The sequence below is a fragment of the Diceros bicornis genome, chromosome 11 (assembly GCF_020826845.1).
Source record: "Diceros bicornis minor isolate mBicDic1 chromosome 11, mDicBic1.mat.cur, whole genome shotgun sequence".
NCBI classification, from domain to species: domain Eukaryota; kingdom Metazoa; phylum Chordata; class Mammalia; order Perissodactyla; family Rhinocerotidae; genus Diceros; species Diceros bicornis.
This window is the reverse complement of record NC_080750.1, coordinates 48,813,413-48,839,320: the sequence shown is the minus strand read 5'-3', so window position 1 is coordinate 48,839,320 and position 25,908 is coordinate 48,813,413. Positions and strand designations below refer to the sequence as shown.

At 32.9% G+C, this 25,908-nt stretch overlaps 1 protein-coding gene across 4 annotated transcripts in view; it reads left to right on the top strand.

Annotated features, from left to right (window-relative positions):
* FSTL5 (follistatin like 5) overlaps positions 1-25,908 on the top strand; it is a 688,045-nt gene that overhangs the window by 591,626 nt on the left and 70,511 nt on the right. For all 4 annotated transcript variants that reach the window (XM_058550291.1, XM_058550290.1, XM_058550293.1 and 1 more), the window contains one exon: positions 14,860-15,009. In XM_058550291.1, the coding sequence (XP_058406274.1) occupies positions 14,860-15,009 (150 nt within the window). The remainder of the gene's footprint in view (positions 1-14,859; positions 15,010-25,908) is intronic.

Sequence of the window (25,908 nt, the reverse complement as noted above, 5' to 3'; positions counted from 1 at the left end):
TTTCTAATTACAAAATAATTTCATCAGAAAATTGTTGAGTATGACGCAAGGAGAAAATTTTTCTCCAGAAAAACAGAAGCAACAGAATTAATACCTATATCTATATCTGTATCCGTATATGCCTCTCTCTCTCTCTCTCTCTCTCTGTCTTTATTTTAAGGAATTGGCTCAGGCTATGGTGGGTGAGGTGACAAGTCTGAAATCTATAGGGCAGGCTAGCCAGCAGGAAATTCAGATAGGAGGTAATGTTGCAGTCTTGAGTGCAAAATCCACAGCATGGGTCAGCAGACTGGAAACTCAGACACAAATTGCTACTGTAGTCTTCAGTCTGAAATCTGTAGGCAGACTGGAAGCTCAAGCAAGATTTCTCTGCTGAAGTCTTCAGGCAGAATTTTTTCTTCTTCGAGAAACCTCATTCTTAAATCTTAAAGCTTTCGACTGGTTGGATGAGGCCTATTCACCTTACCAATGGTGATCTGTTTTACTTTAGGTCAACTAATTGTAAATTTTAATCACGTCCACAAACATCTTCACAACATTTAAACTAGTGCTTGACCAGACAACTGGGCGCCGTAGCCTAGTTGATGTATAAAATTACCACGCTTTACTATCTCTTGATCAAGGACCTTGTTTAATTAGTGTTCATATTCCCAACATGCTTAGTACAGTGCCTTACACATGGCAGATGGTCAAGTAATTCAAGTAACATTTATTAAATGAATTTAATAAAAATTCTATGGCTTAGAGCCTTGGGTTATTCATTCTTTTAAGCCTTCTCGAAGTTGAAAGATGTATTACGTCTAATTTCCTCCTCACCTTAATATTCCTCCTTACTTAATAATTCTCACAAAACAGTGTTCTTCTTTTAATGTGTTTGTGAAAAATGTTTCATAGAAGAATTTATCATTGAATTGTTTCAGGGTAAACATAACCTCATGGGTCTATTAATTCAGGATCGTAGTCAAAATGTACTATGTGGATGCTCTGTATAAGATAGTTTGGAGTTCTATAAAGAAAAAAAGCGAGTTCATCTGGATTTCAGAAGATAAATTGCTTGAGTGTGAGTAGTGGAAATGAGTCCTTTGGAATCATTTTTTTCGCATGAAAAACGATTAAACATGGATATAATATTTTTCAAATTCACTGTTGATATTAAAAGAGTAGCAGTGCAATGCCCAATATAACTTACCGGCTAGTAAAGTTTGGATAAAAACTGAAATATTTAGAATATAGAATCTTCCATCAAAACTCTCAGAAGATGTTATTGCTTGCTGTAAATAAAAATTCAATTTTAGTGCAATGTCAGATTGCATCAGGTCTCAGCTTTTAACAGCGAGTTGGTAGGGATTCATACAACATGCATTCAGCTCTCCTTTCATCTTCTTTTTTCGCTCATTTGTTATGTAGCCTTACAAGGTAGGATGCTTGTGATATTTATCCTCGTTGTACACATGATTTCATCTTGTAACCTACAGTATGAACTTCAAGCAAATAGAATTCTACTCCAGACTTATGAATTCAGAACTCAAACTGAAATAGGATTGGAAAAATGTTTAAATTACAGGCTCAAGGATAACAGGCTTTTCCAAGATTATCAACTTTTTCACTCTTCTGGTTTTCAATCATTGTGTCATCCTTTTATCTACCACTCTTTTAATCTCGAATACTTTTTAATTCAATTACTTCCATGCAATTATTCAATTACAATTCAATTATTCAAAATTGCAATGCAATTACTTCTATGTAATTATTATAGATCTAGCTGCTATTCCTCACACATAACATGGTGTTACTTATTTTTTAATTTTTTAACATAGTGTTACTTATTTTTTCACGGGTACTAGAAGAGCTTAAAAGAAAATCACATACATCTTATCATGTGTGGGTCTGACATTTTGGGACATGAAGGTTCTATTCCTGGCTTGAATTCTAACTTAAATAATCCTGAACTGCAGAAGAACATACTTTCTCACCACTAAAATGTCTGTTTTCTAGATTTGGAATTTCCACATATGAAAATTACTTTGCCTTTATAAACAAATACTATTAGTACTCTATTAGAATTTGTATGTAGGAACAGGTTGTCCATAGTGTCTGGAAAACTTAGCTATCAAGATATGGAAACTGAGATGAGAAATGGGGAGCACAGTGGTCCACATTTCTTTCTTTGCTGGTGTTCCCCTAACCTCGAGCAGTGCAGCCTTCATGGCATTCATCGATTTCCTTAGTCATACCTCCAAATTTCTCTTTTCAGCATTTCATTCTGTTTCTAATTCAGCTATTACATCTCCAAACTCGGTCACAGAAATACTTATCAAAATGCAACCCTCTTTCTATGATCCTGATGATTCATTTTCCCAAGAAGCCATCGAGGAACCTTTTGAATTCAGTACCACTGTATATTTCAGAAAGGTAATCGAAATGTTTCCACACTTATTCTTTTCGCAGTGCGTCTCTATTCAAACATGGCTTAACTTACAAAGAGTTATAGAATGATAAAAATTTAAGCTTTCATTCCTTTGTGGTTACAATGATATCCTGCAAAGAGCTTCCTAAAGAGAGTAATGTAAACTACCTCAAACTATTTCTTAGAAGATTACTCTGTAGATTTTAAAAGAAATAAACTTATGAAATTGATCTTCGAAGCCCTAGACTTAAAGAGGCCTTCTAGTCTTTCATTAAAAATCACACTGTTTTAAAATTTTCACATTGTGCTTCTATTAGACTTTATGTAAGCCTTACATTGAGGCAACAACAGTGGGAGGTATGTAAATTGTGCAACAACATTTTAATGGAGTTGTATAGCATATTAATTGAGTCAAGTAATTTTATCTAAGATAGTATTTTAAGTCTTCTTTAAGAGATTATTAGTAAGAACCAGCCAACTTATTTGGATAAATGTGACTAGAATAATGTATGTGTCTCAGAGAATCTATTTCCATCATTTTAAAACATTTTTATATGAGTCCTTATATATATAAGGACTTATTATACACATATGAGTACATTCTATGCACTTTAGAAAGAAGTACACTTACTATAATTTGGATTTTTCGATAGAAACTACTTAAGGGTAAAACTGAAGAATTTAACATAAGAAATTATTCATACAAATGTCTTTAAACATGAAAGCTTTTTACTTGAGATTTACAGAATCACATAAATCTATCTTATTTGGATCTTAAACTACAGTTTCAGGTCTAAGATTTAGTTTTATTCACAAAAAAATTACCTATTTCTTTTTTGAAGGTAACAGATTTGCATGGTAAAAATAAAATAATACAAAAAAGCTTAGATGAAAAGTAATAGTTTCTTACTTCATGCCTCCGTATTCCCAGTCTCACTTCATGCAATCAATTACATTTGATCACTTAAAATAATTTCTTGTAGTGGTATGTCATAAATTATCAATATTAGATATTTTCTACTGGTGTTTCTCTATGAAAGGTGATAATTTTGCTTACACAATTTCTGACTATTCTTGACTATTATGTTAAAAATTATATAATTATTTTAATACTTTTGTGGATTAGGTTTATAATTTTAGTGATTTATTTAAACTTTAGTTCTTATTTTTCTTGAAATTTCTTAAAATTTCTATTTAACTATAATTTTCTGAGCTCTTGCTTGATTTCTCATTGTTTAGATTTTCTTTCTTTCTTTTTTTTTTTTTTGTGAGGAAGATTAGCCCTGAGCCAACATCTGTGCCAATCTTCCTCTACTTTATATGTGGGACCCCTGCCACAGCATGGCTTAGTAAGCAGTGTGTAGGTCTGCACCCAGGATCTGAACCTGCGAACCCCAGGCCGCCTAAGCAGAGTGTGCGAACTTAACCACTACGCCACTGGGCCAGCCCCCTCATTGGCTAATGAGCTTAGCCAGTTTGTATATTTTACATTTCAACAACAGTTGTCAAAATTGCAATTTAACACTGAAGGCTAGTCATTTCTTTAATATTGTTTTCATATTTCAAATAGGTCTTAAATCTCAGTTCGAATAATTTGAGAGGTGGATCAGGAACGAAAACAATATAGTAGATTAATGCCTTCAATTTCATTTATTAAATCTTCAAATTGCTAAAAATTAAAAAAAAAGTTATAGCTGAAAGTTTAAAATGACAAGTTTTCATTTCTCTATATATTTGATCATATATTTATTTTATATATGTTCTACATGGAAATTTAAGATACAACTATATAATAAGATTTATAAGGAAAACAAAACTTAAACTTTGAAATTTTTGTTCACCTCTTAACTATTTACCTAATGTATTGCCCCCAAAAACTCCTTTTTTCCTATTTTAGTAATTTATTTTCAAAATTGTATTAGAGCATTTTTAGAGGACATAGTATGGATTGTTTAGCAAATTAATGGTAAAACCTAAAGTTCACCTAGGATTTGCCAAACAAGACAATTGTTCCTTCCTGTTTTAAATCTTATCTGTACAGCTTTAAAGAAAATGTAGTATGAGACGCAATGGAGCAGCGTAACTACTGGCAGTATCACTAAGTTGCCTGAAATCACCACCAAAGTGTTTCTTGTTTCAGGAACTGAATCCATTTACTGACTCTTTCTCAAGTGTTCCTTCTTCCATCCTAAGAAAGACAGCGACAGTCAGTCCTTTCTCACCTCTATTTTAAGAAGAAAAATGTATTCCCTATAATAAGAGCAGAAGAAAATGAGTTTAGCATATTTAAAAATCTATATACTGGTATCATTTTCATTAAAAAATAGTAACTCTTTAAAGTATAACTTTCAACATACAGTTATTTACTAATATAGTTTCACAAAAATTTATCTTATATCTGATAGCTCACTTTTGACATTATTTGGAAAACAGATGGAATAAAATAATAACATATCTGATTATATAATCTGTATACATTATAAAGGATTTGCATTGAACCAAATCACAGAGGTAGTTTTAGTGAATTCTCACTCAGTATTGTTTACACATTTACTCAAGAATTTTTCTGAACTGGATAGTACGGCAGAACCCCTATCTAATTTGTCAGTAAAAGAGAAACAAGACAAAATTTAATTCTGTAGGCAACATAATAAATAAAGATAAAATTTTAAAGAGAAAGGACAAAGAAAATGTACCTTTGGACTATATTTTCCACCTATAAAGTAGGTAGGAGCAGATCTAAATTAATTTTTAATGTAACATTTATTTATGAAGGTTTATAAAATCTGATTTAAAAATGAGTCTATTTTCATGGTTTTCATTTAATTGATACAAACATAGCAAAATACATATGTGTATAAATTATTCGGCCAATATCCTTTCACTAAATACCTCTAAGAAATAGAATGTAAGGGAATTTGCAATAATAATTAACCAGTAAATAATAGAAATCATGCTAAAGTCATTTTTAAAGAATGTTGACCTAAAAGGTAAAAGTATATTGTTACTCAATGTAGCCATTTCTGTGTGGAGCAAATTTGTGAATTACAATAAAGTTTAAAAATAGAAATGCATGTAATTATCCTATAAACAGCCTTACAATTTTTGAAGATAAATCTATCACACTTCAGAATAAATCTTTTCAGTCAATGGTAGTCTTGCAAATACTTTTAAACCTGTCTTCCACATGAGGCACTTCTGTGCTGGACAATATGGAGAGATGGAAGAACTCAATCAAAATGACATGTCTCCATCTGCATTGTGCAACTATGTGCTACAGAAAAAAGTTCAATTCCTAAATGATATTACACTGTGTTGAACCAAATGTAGATAATGCAACAATCGTAAAATTAACTCAATTTATGCTTTTATGCCAACATTTTTTAAATAGTTATAAGACAGTAAGCTATCCACAGGGAAAGATTACATGTTCATACTTAGAAAGCTAATCAGTACTACCTTTCTTGCTCCTCAACCAATGTCCCCAAAAGAGAAATCTGTGAAATGTGCATTATCAAAACTTATGTATCACTACTAAAAAAAGAGGTGAACATTTAGAGAAGGGAAGAGGAACTTATATCGTTTCTAATGTTCCAACTCTTTCAAATTCTTTGACCCTTTTACTTAAAAGTTTAACTTTGTTTGCTCTTTATCCTATGGACTTGCCACAATAAGAAATAATTTAATTTACTCCATTTTAATGTAAAAATTTCAAAGCATCAAGGTAAATTAATCCAAATAGATTCATTTAAAATGTCTTTTAAAAACAAGCAATTTTACTTTGACAGATTATACTTCTATCTGTTCTGATCATAATACTAAAGCAAATATAGATTTTGAAATAAATAATACCTATGAAATGTATAATCAGATAGGCAAAGGAAATGCATTTCACAAGATAGGACTGGAGTAAAACACCCAAAGTTCAATTTTGGGAGCCATATTTTAAAAGCTGCATTGACAAACTATCTTTAAACTTTTGAAGGACTTTTATAAATCCTTCACATAAGTAAAATTTGGAATAGAATATGTTGCTCCAAAGGAAGAACCAAATCGAACGATTGCAAGCTGTAAGGAAACAGATTTAAGCTCATTAGCCGAAATTAAAAGGCCTACCTTATAAGAAAGAAGTCTCCCTCTTTTCAAAGGTTAAAAAATTAGGCTAGATATCCAGCTGTTAGAAAAATTGTAGAGGGAGATGTATATACTTTGGGCATTTAAAAAAATGTTTTTATTGATTGTTTTAATCATAAGAGTTTATTAATCAGTAGTAGGAAGGAACCATTTGAGCAAATATTCCCCACTGCTATTTAGAGAAACTAGAGTATAGAACATACTTGAAAAAAGTAAGCCCTAACTTCCCAAGATATTCATTAGTGTTCATAGTAATGTCATGATTATAAAGAGCTTTTCATCTTTTTAAAGAAAGGTGTAAACCTACAGTCCAGCTTTTTTTTTTTTTCTTTTTGTGGTCAGTTAACTTCACGTGTTATCTGGTAAGAAAAATTGTTTTTAATCCTATTTTCCGTCCCTAGCTAACAAACTTACTAAGTGTACTTTGTAAAACAAGTTAGGAAACAGTATCAATTCTGCTGTACAAATCAAATCTTCATTACTTTGAGGAACAGTTAAATACAACTAATTCTTTAATTCCAACTATCCACACTACCATTTAATCAAGTTGGTCCACCACGAACCTTGTGAATCCATATAATTTACATTTCCTGATATCCACCATAATTGCCAATTCCTTTAGTGATTAATGTTAGCTTTCAATTCAAACAAATTTTTGCCAAACTGTTTACTAGTTCTTCGAACAAACTTGAAAGCTTTGGTCTCGATATTTAATTTGATCTCCCCATTATTCAAATTGATGCCTTTCCCGACAGACATTAAGTCCCTGCCCTGGGATTCTCAGTGTCCACTGGCACCTCGACAAACCCCTAGCCAGGATTCCAGCTGATTTATAAGAACCAGGAGAGCCAAAACCAAACCATCTAGTCCTGCATTTACAAAATGTCTAGAGTTTTCTTCTCTTATGTTCTGTAGGTATTTAAAATTTGACACTCTGCAGATTTATTTTTTTTGAGTAGTTATTCTTACCTAATACAATATTTTTATAAACTGGTAAAATATTTTTTATTTAAGCAGAGTAGAAGTAATTTAGATAGCTTTGATTTTTTTTAATGAAAAAAATTGACAAAATCCTAATTTAATCCCCTCAATTTCCAAATGAGGAAATGAGAAAAGTCAAGTGATTGGCTCAGTGTCACAGAACTAACAAACGATAAAGCGAAAAATAAATCTACTGACTACATATGCAACAATCATTCTGTACTTAAAGCAACTCTCTGAAGTTCTTAAATATCCATAGTGATCTTCTTTCCAAAACAGTTTGGAAATTTGAAAAAAAATGTCATGAAAAATGTGTAGACTATTATAGTTTTCATGAAATGTAGCCCATAGAAAATTTTCTGTATGAAAATAACAGGTAATATTTATTGATCACTTGACAGTTTCAAACATAATTTCATTTAACTCGAATAACAATTCTATGTGCTAGGTAATATTATCATACCAGTGAGGTAAGCAAGGCTAAAAGGAATATTCACACAGCTAGTATGAGTGCAAAGCTGGACATTACATCTAGGTCTGGTTGACCTCAAAGCCTGTTTTCCTAACCTTTGTAATATGTATCTCTAAAGAGAAACCCGTCCTCAGTTTATCAGCTCCACTTTTATTGTAACACAGAAAGACATAAATATATTCTTCTTATGTTAAATGATGAAAATTTCTGTGATGTCATCTTTGTACATTTGATATCCTAGAATCAAAATCATGCTATATGACAGTTTTCTCAGACAGGCCAAATTAAGGCAAATCAGCCCCTAAATTGCCATGACTACCTATGCTTTGAGTAATATGAGCTAGACTGTTTATGACATTTTAATAGACGAAATGGCAAATAGAATTAGATAAGTCGAATATATCCAATTATAGAAAAAAGCAGTTGTATCACTTGGGTTGTAAAGAGTGATCTCAATTATAAATTGATGAAAATACCTTAACCTCATTGCCTTTTTTAGGAAAATAGTCCAATAAGTGAGATAGCCATTGATATTAAATTGTTTAATACATTATTTTAAGATCTAGTTTTTTTTAAAATATTGCAAAGCAAGAGTAAAAGAGTACATTGTATCTGGTGTATTCACAAATAGCTCAACATTGACATGTATATTTTCACATGGCTATAAATATATCCTTGGAATCCCAACCTAAACATTCTAATCCAGTACAAAAGAACCTTTGTTTCATATGCCTTGATTGGTGATAAAATGAACAAATCTTCATTGAGAACAATTATCTTCTATTGCATTTGATAAAGTGAACACTATTTTTTCACATGTTCCATTATTCACTTTTCTATTTATTTCAATAGACCCAGATCATGACAGCTTTGGAGTTTTTTTTTTTAAAAAGTTGTTTAAAAGAGAGAGAGAGCTAGAAAGGAAAAGAAAGTTCAAAATCAGTGTTTCTTAAACTATTTGTGGGAAAGAATCACTTTGATTTTTGCTCAATGTATTTTTTTAACCAATAGGTAATTTCCACCCCATGAAACCCTCCAGGCAAGTTTGACAACACCCAAATTGGTCTAAATCCTGTTAAGAAGATACGTCCACTAATCATGCACATAGCTATTATGGCAATGTCAAATTGCTATAAAGGATTCTAAATGGTTATTTTCAATTTCTGTACTATTCTCAACTTGGTAACAAACGATATGCCAACAACTGGCAGCTGTCCACAGACAACATTTTGAATACTGTTACTCTAAAACTCAGTTACTCAATGATTCTGGACGATATGACATAGTTAACATCAAGATTGAGAAATATATACTTCTTGACTGTTTTTTTTTGCTATGATAAGTGACATTTAAACATGTATTTACTGAGGAAATATTGTACATTCACCATTATGTTTGGAAAATGTAGACATATAGGAATAGCAAAAGCTAATATTTTAATTGAGAATGATAGTACATGATTAAATGCCAAATTATGTGGCACAAAATATAAATGCTACGAAGTTCAGACAAGAAGAATATCAGTAAGACCCACAGTAATTAGGGATGAGTCATGAAGGTGTTGAAATATGGCTGCCAAATGTAGATTGAAGATATTTTGATTTATAAAATTTGTGGTATGCTCCTCAGTAGCTGTGGAAAATCATTGGTTTTTATGAAATATTGCTGAGAACATTCTAGCTAGAGGACAGGCCTTTTGTTGGAGAACAATGAAGATTACAGTTATACATTTTGAGTAAGATATTTTTTTAATTTCTTTTTTTTTTTTTTTCTTTTTGCTAAAGCCCTCTTTTCCCACCAGTTCTCAATTACAGCCAAGAGAGGGAACTCTCCTGCCAGTCTTAGGAACCTGACTGGTAGTAGAGCAGAAAAGTGAAACAAGACAGAACTACTAAAACCAATTTATTTTCAATAACTAGTGACCAGATGAATGAGAAAACCAGTTCTACAACATGTCTTTAAGTTTTCAAACTTAAACGCTTATATTTACATATTTATCAAAACATCAAACCCTGTCTTTCCTCCTTTGACTCAACATGCATTTCCAGTAGTTCAGTACCCATCTAGAAGCGTCTTTATACCACCCTTGGGTGAATCCACAGTGCTGCCTAATTCAATGCCCAAATTGAGTATATACATCTTAGGTCATTATGCAGAAGATCAGATATTTACTTTTCTTTATATCTTAGAGAACTCTAACCTATTAGGGCTTAATTAGCCTGCCTTTTCAGTGCTTTTGTTTCTCATGCTCCTAGGCCTGGCATTTTTTAGATTATTAAGTCTACTTTAAACGTTTTTTAAATGACAGGATATTTTGTGTATCAACAATACTTATGTTCGATAATTTTTTTATACATGATTAATAATGTCCATTTTACTCTTTGTTATTTTACTACTCAATAGTCTCTCTGTTATTTTATAGAACTACTTAGTTTTTTAAACTTCCCTGATAAAAACTAGGCTTTATTATCTATTGCTAGATAGACAACATCTATCTATATGATCTGTGTGTATATATCTATTTATCTATTTATCTTAGCTTTCATCTATCTATCTATGTGTGTTCATGTGTGTGTGTTTGTATTTCACCTTTTTTTGACTTATTTTCTATTTAATTTTTGAATCACCTTTAATACTTCTTTTAATATAGTATACTTTTTTCCCTCTCTTATGTATGTCTCTATTTTAAGTTGCCCATTCAACAGTTTTTCTAGAAAGAAACTGAGAGAGGAAGGCCTGGTGAATGACAAGGCCAGAGATTAATCTCTGGGTGTCATCTGACCATGATAATAACAAGGCAATAAGAATGAATGTGCTCTCAGATGAGTTTAATGTAAAGGAAATAGAGCAGAAAACCAAAGTCTGAGGCTTACCTTCCTTGAAGTCAAGATTAGGGAACAGAAAGTAAAGAAGCCACTATAGACAGGAGTTAACTAATAGGCTTAAAATGATAACTGGGATACAGATATATCCTGGATGAGGAATCAGCAACATTTTATCTGCAAAAGTCCAGACAGTAAATATCTTAGGCTTTGCAGGCCATATGGTCTTTGTCTGCCATTGTAGCATGAAAACAGTCATAGACGATATTTAAATGAATAGGTGTAGCTGTGTTTCAATAAACTTTTATTTATGTAAATCTGAATCTCATATAATGTTTACATGTCACGAAACAGTATTCTTCTTTTGATTTTTTTTCAACCATTAAAAGCACAAAAACATTCTTAGTTCCTGGGCCACATATCAAAATAATCAGTGGGTTGAATTTGGCCTGGGGCCATTGTTTGCTAACCTTTGCCTTGCAAGAATGAAAGAACATTTCCAGAAGAATCAAGTGTCTGAAACAGCCAAATACAGCAGAAACTATAAGCAACTTGAGGGCAAGCCTTCTCTCATATGCATGTTTTTATTTCCAAACATAACTTTGCACAATATCTTTCACTTGGTAAGTGCTTAATAAATGCTTCACAACAAGAAGTGAAGACTAATAATTGGTAATTCTGAGGCCACTGATGACTTTTCAAGACACCTCTTTTGGAAGAAACAGGATCATGAAAGCCAGTTTGAAGTATGAACAAATTAGAGTGAAAGGTCAGGAAACAGAAGTAAAGTTGTAAACAACGTGTTCAAAGTCTGAAAGAGAATTAGATGGATGATTGGAAGGAAAAGCAGATGAGTCCAATTAATGTTGTTTTATTGTTTGCTTCTTAAATTACAAGGGAATGTGCATGTTTGAATACTTGGAGACATAATTAAAGTTATAAATTAAGTATGGGCAAGTCTTTCTGAAGTCAGAGGATAGTGGACAACTCTATGATTACACAGAAGAATGAGAGGAGGGACTAATGACAGAGACTTGTTGAGTTTGGTGCAAGGAAAGCGGAGGTGCTTGTGGCAAATAACATCCTCATTATGAATGACTCAAGATGTGCTAAAAGGGGCATTATGGAGAAGAAGAAGGAGAGATGGGAATTTGAATATTTGAGAGCAAAGTGTTTTTAATAAGTAATCAGTACAATAAATAAAAATAACCAAGTTCCATAGAAGACGAGTGCATATGTTCATCTATTTGATCTATTATTGTTTAGCAAATCAGGTATCATCCACACTATTTTAATTGCTAAATCAAAACTTGTATCATCACCAGTAATATATGTTGTATTCCCCCTAAAATTTGGGAGGAGGATAACACACACACAGGAAATATGTTATTAAATAAGGAAATGACTCAAAGGAAAATAGATAAGATCTAATTATGAACTAGAATTGTCTTTTCTTATTGACCCTCATCCTCGTTACTTATATCTTATTAATTTCTTTTACTCTAAATAGTAGTATACATTTCTATAAAAAGTAATTTAATGATACTCTTTGATATGATTCCTGACAATTTTCCTCATCAGTATGTATTATCTTAATCTTATTTTGCATCTCTGGCATTTTTTATCTTCTCTTTTATCCCATTAAATGCCTAATGCATGTGAAAAACATTCCTCTCCACAAAAATAAATATTAATCTACGTAATCTGAAAAAATAAGAGTGCTATTCTAAAATGGGACTTAATAGACTATAATCAGAAATAATGGCATAAAGTGAAGCAAAGAAAATTCAGGGTGATTGTCAGGAAACTTTTAATGGTTCTGTAAAAATGATTGTGAGTCTGGTCGGGGAAATCTTACAGGGACAGCATACAAATAGTAGATAATTCCCAGCAGAGCAGTTTATTTTACTGTTGAATAATTTTGTAGCAAACAAAGGGGTGGGAATTGCTCCTGGTTCAGCAGTTGTTTGGCTGACAGTTCTGTGTCAGGTCACTCACACTGTCTCTTATTTTGGCAGGGTGTGTTGGTAGCTTTTATACAACAGTAAAGAATTTGTAAACAATTTCCCTATATTCAGAGCCTTTCATTAACCTTAGGTCCCACTTTTTCCCCACCTCTTCATCTCTCTCAATGCATATTTCATATAGTGCTTGATTCTCACAAAATAAGTTCTTGTCGAAGGTACTGAATATACTTTTGAAGAAAAATATTTCACATAGAAAATAATATTTCAGTGAATTGATGAATGAAAGTACAATACTGTACTCTATTCTGGGTGTGTGCTGAGGACAGATTTCTGCCTTCAGGTTTGTGTTGCTTGCTTAAGGGTGCCATGGACATTACTCAGCATGACCCCACTGCTGGTCATCTGGAACGATTATGTACATTCCATGAAAGGAGTTAATGTCATACCTCCAGAACTACCAGAAGCGTACACTGGATGTTCAGTTTTTAGTTTTTTTGCTTATGTCCTGGAAGCCTGGAACAACGTGTGCTGTTCAGAGGAGAACACTACCATTTTATGTTTCTGATGTTTTGGCTAAACCTGGAAACTTCTGGACTGGATCTTAAAAATTAGTGGGCACTCCAGGTCCTCCCTAAATCATATTTGAAGTTTGGAGAACAAAAACTGCAGACCACATACTGAGCTGCTCATTCCAAAGGGCTCTGGTTTTTACATTATTTTCCAAATTTTATGAAAACAAGAAAACAGCCTATTATGTGGTTGTGCTGCCTGAGAAGGGTTACATTTTTGTGGTATTCATTTTAATTACTAAATGCCGAATGTGGTTTATCAGCTGTTGGTATTATCTTTAAGTTAAAAGAGATGCTTAGTGGTGTTGATAAAAACTTTGTTGATTTTGCTTCATGATTATTAATTACAAATGCTGAATGAAATCTCTGCTGAAAAACAAGTGTTTTTCATTTGAATTAGAGAAGAAAGAGAGTATTCTAATTTAGCTTAACAGTTGCTATCTGGAGTATACAAATCAACAAATTAGACATCAATATTCAATGATCAGACCTAAATCATAAAACAATTGAAACACTGGAATCAGTGTTTAGCATTACATCATTATCATTATATAAATAAGTACTTATTATTACACATATATTTTATGTACAGTTCAACAAATCTTTCTTCTTAGTGGTTTTTCCAACTATAAGTAAATTGAAAGAAGCGTGAAACCAATAGACCACTGAATAAAAGAAAAATCTGAAACAAAATAATGAGCTAAATGACATTTCTTCTACTTGTGATGTGTCTGCCAGCACTAAGCACAAAGGCTTATGTATCCCTTCCACATTCATTAATTGACAAAATGCAGGGAAGGAGGTCATAGAAGGTATTTTTTGCCTCATTTATGGCCATCTAGGACAAATTCTACAATATTCAACCAGAAGGCAGTTCTAGGGTAAAGGAGCAGAAAAAAAAGGCTTGGGCAGATTAAAGAATTTTGTAAAATTTGACCTTGATACCAAATTGAAAAATAAAATCACCATTCTGAATAACTATCTTATTATAATTTTTCTAAGTTTCTGAATCTCCACAAATTAGAAGACTCCTATCATTTCCGGTGAATTGGATGGATTTTGAAAAGACCATGGATGTGCCATGGAGACAACCACTGATGTTTTGAGAAGCTCTAAATATACTTTAATGTGACATTTAATGTCTGGTAAAGAAGCTTGCGATTGGGAGATTTGGGAGGAAATATTGGATTTATTATCCATTTCTGAAGTTACTGAGTTATGAGCAGGTAGTGACAAATGAAAGAACTATATCTTACTAGAAATAAATAATTAAGGACTTGATGAAATTTATTTTAAAGAGTTATCATTTACATTGATTTCTATATACATTTAATAAACAAATATGCACTAGACACTTATTTCATGTAACTCTCTCTCTCTCTATATATATATTTAACTTTTGATCCTGAAAGTAATAAAGCATCAAACATTAATTTTACCCATAACGCTGCCATGTCCATGTTATAATTTAAGATATTCATTTTATTTTCTGTTTTCTAAATTATAGGATGAAGTCTGCCCCAAAGCTGAAGGAGATGAAGTTCAGAGGTGTGTGTGGGCCTCAGCTGTTAATGTCAAGGACAAGTTCATCTATGTTGCACAGCCAACTTTGGACAGAGTCCTTGTTGTTGATGTGCAGTCCCAAAAAGTTGTTCAGGTACAAATGATTCCTACTTTTGAAAGTGATTTTAAAAAACATTTACTTTAATGTAACAGTCTCGATGAGGTAACTTGTGCGTTGCCATTTGAGTGTCATTGATAACTTGTTTCATTACTTGGATAACTGGAAAATATATGCATTTTCTGCAAACTCTCCTCTCCTTCTGCTCCCTGAGCTTAATGACTTAAAGAAGAAATTTAAATATCTTTTGTTTTCAAAAATTAGATTCCATGAACACATCATAATACTAGCATGACTAGTTCCACCAAAATCATCTTCAGAGCTGCTTATCTTGTCTAGAGCAAGGGGAGTCCCAGTCAGAGGACAATTAAGGTATTCCTAGTTATCATTCCAGAAACAGTATTATATCTTCCACATTTGATTCTTAACAGAGGCCAAGACAATAGTGGGCTTTACTAGGTAATGGTAACTTAGTAGGTTTTACTATAGTAGTAAAACAAGTAATATATATATAGGTCAACGACAGAGGAAAAAAATCTCTAACGAACATTGCCATAGTCATGGTTATGAAAACCATTCTGGTTTGAGCCACCAAATGTTTCATTCCCTGCTTTTTCCAAAAATATCTAATGTGGGCAATCTACTTGAACTCAGTTGCACAACAACCAAGGGGCAGTGAAGGATTCGCATCTAGGCAGTCTGGCTCCAGTATCTGGGCCCGTGTCTATTATGATCTATTGCTTCTCAGCTCAGAGGAAACAAACTTAAAATAGCTTTATGAGATATATATAATCTGTTAAATGAGAGTAATAACTATACATATCTCAAAAAGTTATTTTAAGGATTAGATCAATTAATGCATATAAAACATTTATAGCAGAGCTTGGCATATAGAAATTCTATATACTGGTTGACTACCAAAATTTCTGAGACTTATTGGAACCTAACTATTCCTTATATTTACAGAGATTTTTATTTTGCGCCAATATTGGTTTTGAAATTGAATATTGAAGTAGCCGTTAGTCCCTCTAATATTGATTCCTGACTAGAACCACAAAAAACACTAGAAGTTCAAAGTTAGGGCTTCTCATTCTAAGAGTTCTTAAAAGGTTCACATGAATTCATCTAATCATTTATCCACCTATCCATCCATCCATCCTGTATACATTTATTGATTGTCTATTACGAGATGTGCTTGTTATCACAAATAAAAGAATGAGAAGTATTTGTGTTAGAAAGCTCTGGCATCTCTAGGATTACAAATTTACAGCAGATAATTAGTCTAATGTTTCAATTTCTAATACGAGAATGCACAGTACAATCATGAGTAAAAGGATGAATAACTGTTCTACTAGAAAACTCTAATGCCTCATGGTAACTATGGATTACATAGTTCTCATGTATATCTAGTCTAATGGTCCAATATCTAAGGTGAGAATATGTTTTTCCGTATATTTCATTTCTTATGCTTCTGTCTGTGAGATTGCTGGATTTTTGACCAGGTTGATTTTATTTTGATTTCAGCTGCAACATAGGCCAACAAATTACAGGCGTTCAGTTAGGGATTATTAAGACTCTTTAGCCTGTAGGTTAGAATTAGAAGTATGTTTCAAGAGTAATCAAGCTGGTCTAAAAATTCAGTTTTTAAACTAGAAACCTCCACTGACTGAATATATATTACCTACTAGATATTCAAAAGTGAGAAAAGCTAATATCACTTATTATTCATATAACTTCCATAAGATCTTAAAATGGCAGATGAACTACTATGAGAATAGCAGCAATTTTCTCAACAGCGAAAATGGACACCAAAGAGAGTGAAATAATACTATTAAAAGCCTAAGTCAAAATAAAATATATTCTGGTATTATATGGTTGGTGAAAAAATAATTCTAAAACCAGAGCATACTTTATTTATTGTGTGAGACACACAAAATCATAGATTTTATCACCAAGGTAAATTGGAAACAGAACTAAAACTGAAAACGGTTTGCCTCAGGAGTAAGGAAAATTAACTGAGCAGTAAATTTGATGTGATAGTGAGCAAGAAAATTGGTAAACAAATGATCTATTAAAATATTAACTGTCAATAACAATAAGGGTATTCTCTGAATTTAAGGTTAAAGTTTTTAGAAGAGTGAAAACACGGGAGAAAAATAGCAGCAAAAGTGTTTAAATATTGTATAACAATATGTAAGCAGCGAAAGGGATGATTTGATTTGAAATATTTTAAGATTTCTTGTATTACTTGGAAGTGGGAATAATAACAATTATGGATGCTTATGTTAAGTATATTTATTAATAGTTCAAGAATCTATGTCTTGAAATATTGTCTATGAAAAAAATAAAATTCAATGAATAACTTACAAATAAATACAGTGGAGAAATAAGAAATGAGAAAGACAAAACAATAAGAATGGAAAAACTAGGACAAATAGAAAAAAATTTTAAACAAAATGATAGAATAAAACCAAATATGTTCATAATTACAATAACTGAGAATGAACCAAAGTATATAACTGAAAGACAATAGGAAAATTGTTGGACCAAACAATGAAAATCTAGCTATATGCATATTATAAAAGATATACCCAGAAAATAAGAAAAAATAAAATTTGAAATATAAGGACAGTAACAGATAATGCAGGCATATACTAAAAACATAACAAAAAAGCTGGTGTAGCTATATTAACAAAAAACTTTAAAAGGAACTTCAAGGCACAAAGCATTAAATTAAATCAAGTTATTTGATAAGGATAAAAAAAGTTTATTAAGAAAATATAAGAATAAAAACACATATGATTACTTATAATTTTATAAAGTGTTGTCATACTACTAGAAGAGATTGACATGATCAAAGTGAGAAGAAATTGATACTTCTATAATTGATAAATCAACAGTATATGTGAAGTGAATCATATTACTATCATTGAACTAACAGATATATGTATTAACCTTTGCATCCAGCAATGCTTTAATATACGTTATCACTAAACATTTCACTATCTTAGTCTGTTTGGGCTGCTATACCTAAATATGATAGACTGTGTAGCTCATAAACAGCAGAAATCTATTTCTCAGAGTTCTGAGTCTGGAAAAGTCCAAGATCAAGGTGCCAGCAGTGTCGTGATATGGAGTGAGGGCCCTCTTCTTGGTTCATAGTTGATGCCATCTCACTGTGTCCTCACATGGTGGAAGGGGCGAGGGATCTCTGTGGGGTCCTTTTGTAAAAGCACCAATCCCATTCATGAGGGCTCCATCCTCGTGACCTAATCACCTCCCATCTCCTGATGCCATCATCTTTGAGGGTTAGGATTTCAACATATGAATTCTGGGTGGACACAAACATTCAGACCATAGCATTCGCTCAATAAAACATTTAGTGAAAATGACCATGTGCTAGGCTAGAAATTAAGTCTCAAGAAATATTAATGAAATTATTTCATACTGATTCCCTGAAAAAATGTTAAGCTATCAAGATCACAGAAATAAATTTAAAATCTAAATATCAATATCAAGCAATATTGATAATCATAATTAAACATATGGAATACAAGTAAGGCTGTGTTCTGAGGGAATTTTGCTACCTTAATCAAAACAGGTAAATAATAGAGTGAAAATAAAACGTTTAATCAGATAATTTTAGAATTCAGCTGAAGAAAATCAGAATAATCTAAATGAAAGAAGGAGAGTATACAGTTATGTATATAAAGACATAGCAGAATTTAACGTATAAAAGGTAAAAATGACTTCTTCAAGAAAAACAATTAAAAAGAAACTCTTTGGGAATTTTGGCAAAGAACAAAGACAAAAGTCACGATTAACACGATTAGAATTGAATAAAAGAAGATATAACTACAATCCTAGCAGAGAGTAAAAGTAACTAAGACAATATTAAGGTAAAAGTCATGGTAATAAATTTTGAAAACATAGTGGGAAAGAACAAATTAAAGGGAAAATATAAATTAATAACATGTACCCCAAGAAGGAATAAAAAAGGTATACTTTTATGGCTAATTAAATGAGCTGATTTAAGAGTATTAAAACAAAAAATTTTATCCCAGATGGGTTTAAAGGTGAAAGTGCTACCAAACTTTCAAGTAACATTTTAGCAGGTAATTTGATGAGATCTTGCAATTTAAAAATGTGCATCTTCGTTGACTTGGTGGTTGACTTCCTGTTTTACTCCCTCTACCTGCTCTGAGAGCCAGCCCAGGTGCTCTAGTGGTTAAGATTCGGCTCTCTCACCACCCCTGCCCAGGTTTGCTTCCTGGTCAGGGAACCACATCACGCCTCTGTTGGTTGCCATAATGTGGCAGCTGCGTGTTGCTGTGATGCTGAAAGCTATGCTACCTGTATTTCAAATGCCAGCATGGTCACCCATGGTGGACAGGTTTCAGCAGAGCTTACAGATTAGGAAGAAGGACCTGGCACCCACTTCTGAACAATTGGCAATGAAAACCCTGTGAATAGCTGCAGAGCATTGTCTGATATAGCGCCGGGAGGTGAGAGGATGGTGCAAAAAGACTGGCTGGCGTTCCACTCTGCTGCACACAGAGTCGCTAGGAGTTGGAATGCACTGGATGGCACCACCAACAACAAAAACCTGCTCTGGGTGTAGTCTCTGTATATTCTCAGACTTTTTACTATCAAAAACAAACCTTAACCTTCTCTTGATGCATCTTGCCCCACACCACCATTTGTCAGCTTTATTGCCTCACTTTCTATAGCTGCTTTCCATTGCAGGAACCAAAAATAACATATCAGATACATCCTTGTTGTAGGAAACATGTGGAACTTGATCATTGGAGTGAAAAGGCAGAGGCAGTACTATGTCATGGAGTTGCTCACACAGCTCTGGAGAGGTATATGATGGAGTTCAATATGACCCTTCTGTCAATAAAAAGAAAACGTCTTGAATCACAGGGGCTACTGAATACCTCACCGGAAAGAAGGAGAGTGAAGTGGCACCTGCATTGATTGGGGCCCTTCTGCAATAATCTGTTCTATAGAAATTTAGAGATCACATTAATTTGTAAAGTGAAAATTTCCGTACCGGGTACATTCAGTTTAATATGCTTTCTGGTAATGTCATTACTTCTTATGGCTTATTGTTGACTATAAATATCAACCTAAAATTTTAGGTATATAACACATAAGATTCTCTTTAAAAAAATTAAAATATTCTATCTTTGAATTTGTCTAAGTTCTCTTTTTTGCAACCACATATAATTTCAGTCTGTAATGAGTTCCGTCAGTCTACTGCCTGCTGGGTGAAAAAACACATCCTTATACTTGTCTTAACTTTACCTGAGAGTATGTGAATCTTAGTCCTCAAAAGTTCATGCTTAAGGGTAAATTATGAATAACCTAATGACTCTATTTTTATACTTAAAATACTTCATCTCTTAGAATTTTAAATTCCCTGAAGGTTTTTTCTAATTTAAAAACAATATGTAAATGATAAATTTTACAGACTCAGATGTTGAACTTTCTGTTTTATAAATTAATAATCCAAATAATTCAAGTTTTAGAACTATTTAAAGAAAGAATATTTCTAGCTACTTAAAAAAACTAAATTTAAAAAACTTTATTTGTGATTTAAAGCTTTATTTATATCCAAAGGCAGAGCATACTTTTAAAATCAACTGCAATGTGCAATAAAAAGTAAAACATCCTTTCTCAAGTTGACTACTTTTTTTGAGTGAGGCTAGAGTCAAAGTCAGCCTTTTTTGAATCTAAATGAAGTTATACTTCCTGATTGTGTGCCGTACCTTTCTTTCTTTCATTCTAACCCAAGTATATCATACAGGGGCAACTAAGAATATTGATTATAATCAAAATTTAGTTAATCATTTCCCAAACATGATAGAAAATACTATAGAATTTTCTATAGTGTGGATATAGAAATGGAACAGTGAAATCCAAAATCAAAATGCTTTATTCTTGAAAAAACAATGTGAAAAAAGAGAAAGAAGACAGTATATTTATTTAAATTTAATCTTTCAAGCTTTCTTTTCCAATAGAGTTAAATTAGATCCCTAGAGTTTCATACTGACCTGTCTAAGAGATCACATTTCTGACTTTTCGTTTTGCATGTATTTGACTGTGTGGATTGGTATTAAATGTGTATTTTAGGATTAAACATTTTAAAAATTTGAATAGCATTGTTACAATTTATTATTAAAATTACAAATATTTTCTTGACAATGTAAGATTTTATAAACCTCATGTTAAATTATTACCATTAGGGTATATTTGTTTTCAGTGGATACCTCAATATCATTTCTATCTGCAACTTAAAAAGTAAAAGGTCACAATTTTTTAGTGGATTATATAACCTTGGTGTTGCTTTAAAAGTCAAATGATCATTGCTTTTCTTACTATTAAAATTGTGGTGAGAATGGCATACACGTGATGTTTTGCTGTCTAAAAGATTAGCTAGTAAACAACTGACCTCATTTTGTCTTCTTCGGAGCAAAATCAGGTTCTGCTTGGATGCAGAGTGGCTTATTGCAACACCTCGGGAGTATTCTTAAGTGTCATCAGCAGTCTCCTCTAGCCGTTAGCACATTATCTGGAGAATCTACATCATTAGTTTAAATTAGGTTCACTTAATTAGCCAGCTGGTACTCTCCTTGTCAGACTGATAAACAAGCTGTGCTTCACTGTTCCTTCATGTCAAGACTAAACCCCAAGTTCTGTGTATCTTTGTTGCTCTTATCAGTATTTCACCTTTGCAAAATAAGCCATCTTTATAAAAGTAGATACAACTAGTTCATGACCGGTGTAACATGCATTTTAAAATTTTTGTATTTGTTGCACCTCCTCAAGAAATATTGATGAATTTGTATAACACTAGATATGTTGGGATTGTAAGGGACTTAAAGGTTTATAGATCAACAAAGGGAAAAAAACTCTCATAGTATAAATATTAAAATTGTACCCTTAACCAATGTTTTAAAATATTAAAGAAAAAATATTTCTATTAATATCTTTATAAAGTTACGACAAATAAAAATGCTTTATTACATTATATAGTATATTTTAAACATATTTTTACAAAGGAATAGGATAAGAAGCTAATTAATCATGATAATATAACACTCTGAAAATGGTACTTACATGGGAAATTAAGAAATATGGATTCTAGGACCTGAATATGTAGATCACTACTAGTAATCAATTATAATAGCAAAATAATGTTATTTGAGAGATATTTCTGAAAATGTGTAATAAATCAATAAATCTTTGGAAGACAGATTGTGGCTTAATTATCTGAATATCACCAGGCCAAGCAAGGGCTACTGTGTGCCCAAAATCATAGTGTTTATGATATGGGAGAGAAATTTCCAACCTATAGTATCAGAACCTTTTATGTAAACAAAGTCTTACAAAATCATTCAATAAATCAGAACCGATACCCTTTGTTCTATTATGGTGGAGGTTCAAATCGCCTGCTACAAATGAGTCTCATTTCCATAGGCTTCTCAAGGCAAAGTTTGAAAACAATTTTTCTAGCAAAATAATATTGGTAGTCAAAGGTAAATTTATTCTAAGTAATCAATGAGCATTCTATGTAGGTTAATTTTGAGGTGAAAGATGAGCATATATTCTCATGCTTTTTCCCAATCACTTATACTTGAACATTGTCTTTTAACTTATCCCATTTTCCTGATAAATGGCTGGTGGCTCAGAAACGAAAAACATATACACCAGCTGTATCTGAAGTGGAGTGTATGCAACATAAGGGAGGTGAAAGATGACTAGCTGTGGGAAGGGAATCCTAGGACATTGTTTATATTTCTTTTTATCTTAAAAAAGGAATCATATTACATTTTATAAATATTTAATATACGAACCAATATTGGAAGGTCTGAATTTATCTGTGTGTTGGATGGTGATGTGATACCTAGAGGATATGAGGGTATCTTGAGAGGAAAGTGGGAGTTTTACAATAGGCAGGGATCAACATCGGTACCGTTAGTCATCTGTTTACTTTTATCTGTACAAAAGAGATAACAATAGCACATACCTCAACAAAAAGATTCTTGTGAAGATTAAATAAAAAGAATTTGTATTTGTAAAATATTTAGAAAAAAACTTCGTTCATAATAAGCCTGGTGCAGAGTATAATTGCTTTTGTTAGATAAAATAATGATGATGTTAATAATAGTAAGTTTTGGCATGTAGTTTAATTTTGCAATTTTCTTTTCCTAATTAAGTAGATTTAGAGGTCCATTAATTATATATTGAGTACTGCTATTTACAAGGTATTGTTCTAAGCACACAGGTTGTATCACTGACCTAAACTAACACAAAAAACCTGCCTTTTTGGAACTTAGCATCCATTGGTTGGAGACAGACAATGAAAAATAAGGATACTAAAATGTAAATGATGCAATATGTAAGGTGGTAAGTGCTATTGGAAAAAGGTAAAATGGTAGAGCAAGGCCGGATGGGATTGGGAAAGCTAGGGATGAGGCGAGGTGAAGAAAGGGAAGGCTGGATACAATATTGAATAGGGTGGTCAAATTGGCCTCACTGAGAAGGTGAGTTCTGAGCAAAGAAGGTGTCAAGGAAGCAGACACTGGACTATCTAGGGGAAGCCCTCCAAAAGGCAGAAGTGTAGCTGCCGTGTTGGATGGACAGCAAGAAGGTCAAGAGCATCTGGATTGGAGACACTAACAGAAGAGTAGTGGGTGAGGGGGTGCAGAGAAAGAAGATTGGGGAGTGACAGGTCTACCAGGTAGGGCCTGGTAGTCATTATAAAGACTTTTAGATTTTACTCCGAGGGAAATGAGAAGACACTTGGTGTTTTGAGCAGATTAGTGTCATGATCTGTCTAATGCTTACAAAAAAAATCACTCTGACAAATCTGTTGAGCAAGTTGATGAGCATAAAGTTAGAAGTTAGAAAACATAGGAAGTATGCTCTTCGACATCAGTCTTAGCAATATATTTTCAATATATGTCTTTTTCAATATATGTCTGACTGGGCAATAGAAAAAATAAACAAATAGGACTACATCAAACTAAAAAGCTTCTGCACAGCAAAGGAAACCATCAACAAAATGAAAAGACAACCTGACAATTGGGAGAAGATATTTGCAAACCATACATCTGATAAGGGGTTAATCTCCAAAATATATAAAGAACTCATACATCTCAACAACAAAAAAACTAACAACCCAATTAAAAAATGGGCAAAAGATCTGAACAGACATTTCTCCAAAGAAGATATACAGATGGCCAACAGGCACATGAAAAGATGTTCAACATCATTAACTATCAGGGAAATGCAAATCAAAATTGCAATGAAATATCACCTCAATGCCTGTCAGAATGGCTATAATTAATGAGACAGGAAACAGCAAGTGTTGGAGAGGATGTGAAGAGAAGGGAACTCTCATACACTGCTGGTGGGAGTGCAAACTGGTGCAGCCACTATGGAAAACAGTATGGAGATTCCTCAAAAAATTAAGGATAGAACTCCCATACGATCCAGCTATTCCACTGCTGGGTATTTATCCAAAGAACATGAAAACACCAATGCATAAAGATACATGTACTCCTATGTTCATTGCAACATTATTCACAATAGCCAAGACTTGGAAGCAACATAAGTGCCCATTAAGGGACGAATGGATAAGGAAGATGTGGTATATATACACAATGGAATACTACTCAGCCATAAGAAATGATGAAATCCAGCCATTTGTGACAACATGGATGGACCTTGAGGGTATTGTGCTAAGTGAAATAAGTCAGAGGGAGAAGGTCAAATACCCTATGATCTCACTCATAAGTAGAAGATAAAAATAACAGCAAACACATAGAGACAGAGATTGGATTGGTGGTTACCAAAGGGGAGGAGAGGAGGGAGGAGAGCAAAAGGGATGATTAGGCACATGTGTGTGGTGATGGATTGTAATCAGTATTTGGGTGGTGAACATGATGTAATCTATGCAGAAATAGAAGTGTAATAATGGGGCCAGCCCCGTGGCTTAGCGGTTAAGTGCGTGCGCTCCACTATTGGTAGCCCGGATTCAGATCCTGGGCACGCACCGATGCACCGCTTCTCCGGCCATGCTGAGGCCGAGTCCCACATACAGCAACTAGAAGGATGTGCAGCTATGACATGCAACTATCTTCTGGGGCTTTTGGGGAAAAAAAAGGAGGAGGATTGGCAATAGATGTTAGCTCAGAGCCAGTCTTCCTCAGCAAAAAAAAAAAGAGGAGGATTAGCACGGATGTTAGCTCAGGGCTGATCTTCTTCACACACACACAAAAAAGAAGTATAATGATGTAAACCTGAAATTTATACAATGTTATAAACCAATGTGACTGCAATAAAATAAAAAAAGAAAAAATAGAAACCATATGATGAGGTTAGAGATGACAGAGGCTCTCGTCATGGTGGTGGCTACAGAGGTCAGTATTTGGAAGGCAAATCCAGCAGGTTTCCTGTGGATATAAGGAATGGGAGAAAGAAGGCAGTCAAGGATAGTAGAATCTTTACAATCCTTTTCATAAAATGTGGAGAAACATTTTAACTATTTTATAACACAGAGGCTTACAGGTTTAATTGTGGCAAGAAATTTTTTGAAAGGTGTCAAAAATAGTGCCTTTCTCTTTTACAAAAGCTAATAGTCTAAATTGACTGATCATTTAAAGTAATTTCCAGAGTATACTAGCAGATATTTTGTAAAATCCAACACATATAATTTATCCCTTTCAAAAGTTGACAATATAAGTAGGAAAATATCTGTTTTTTCTAACTGAAAATTGGGTTATGGCAAGATGATCCTGAAGATGGTTGTTTGGAAATATTTTTATCATTGTTATATGATTTTGTTGCTGAAAATTTGTTGCTGTAAATATTTCCTCTGTAAAATGTTTTATATCTGCACACTTGAAAACTTGTAAACAGATT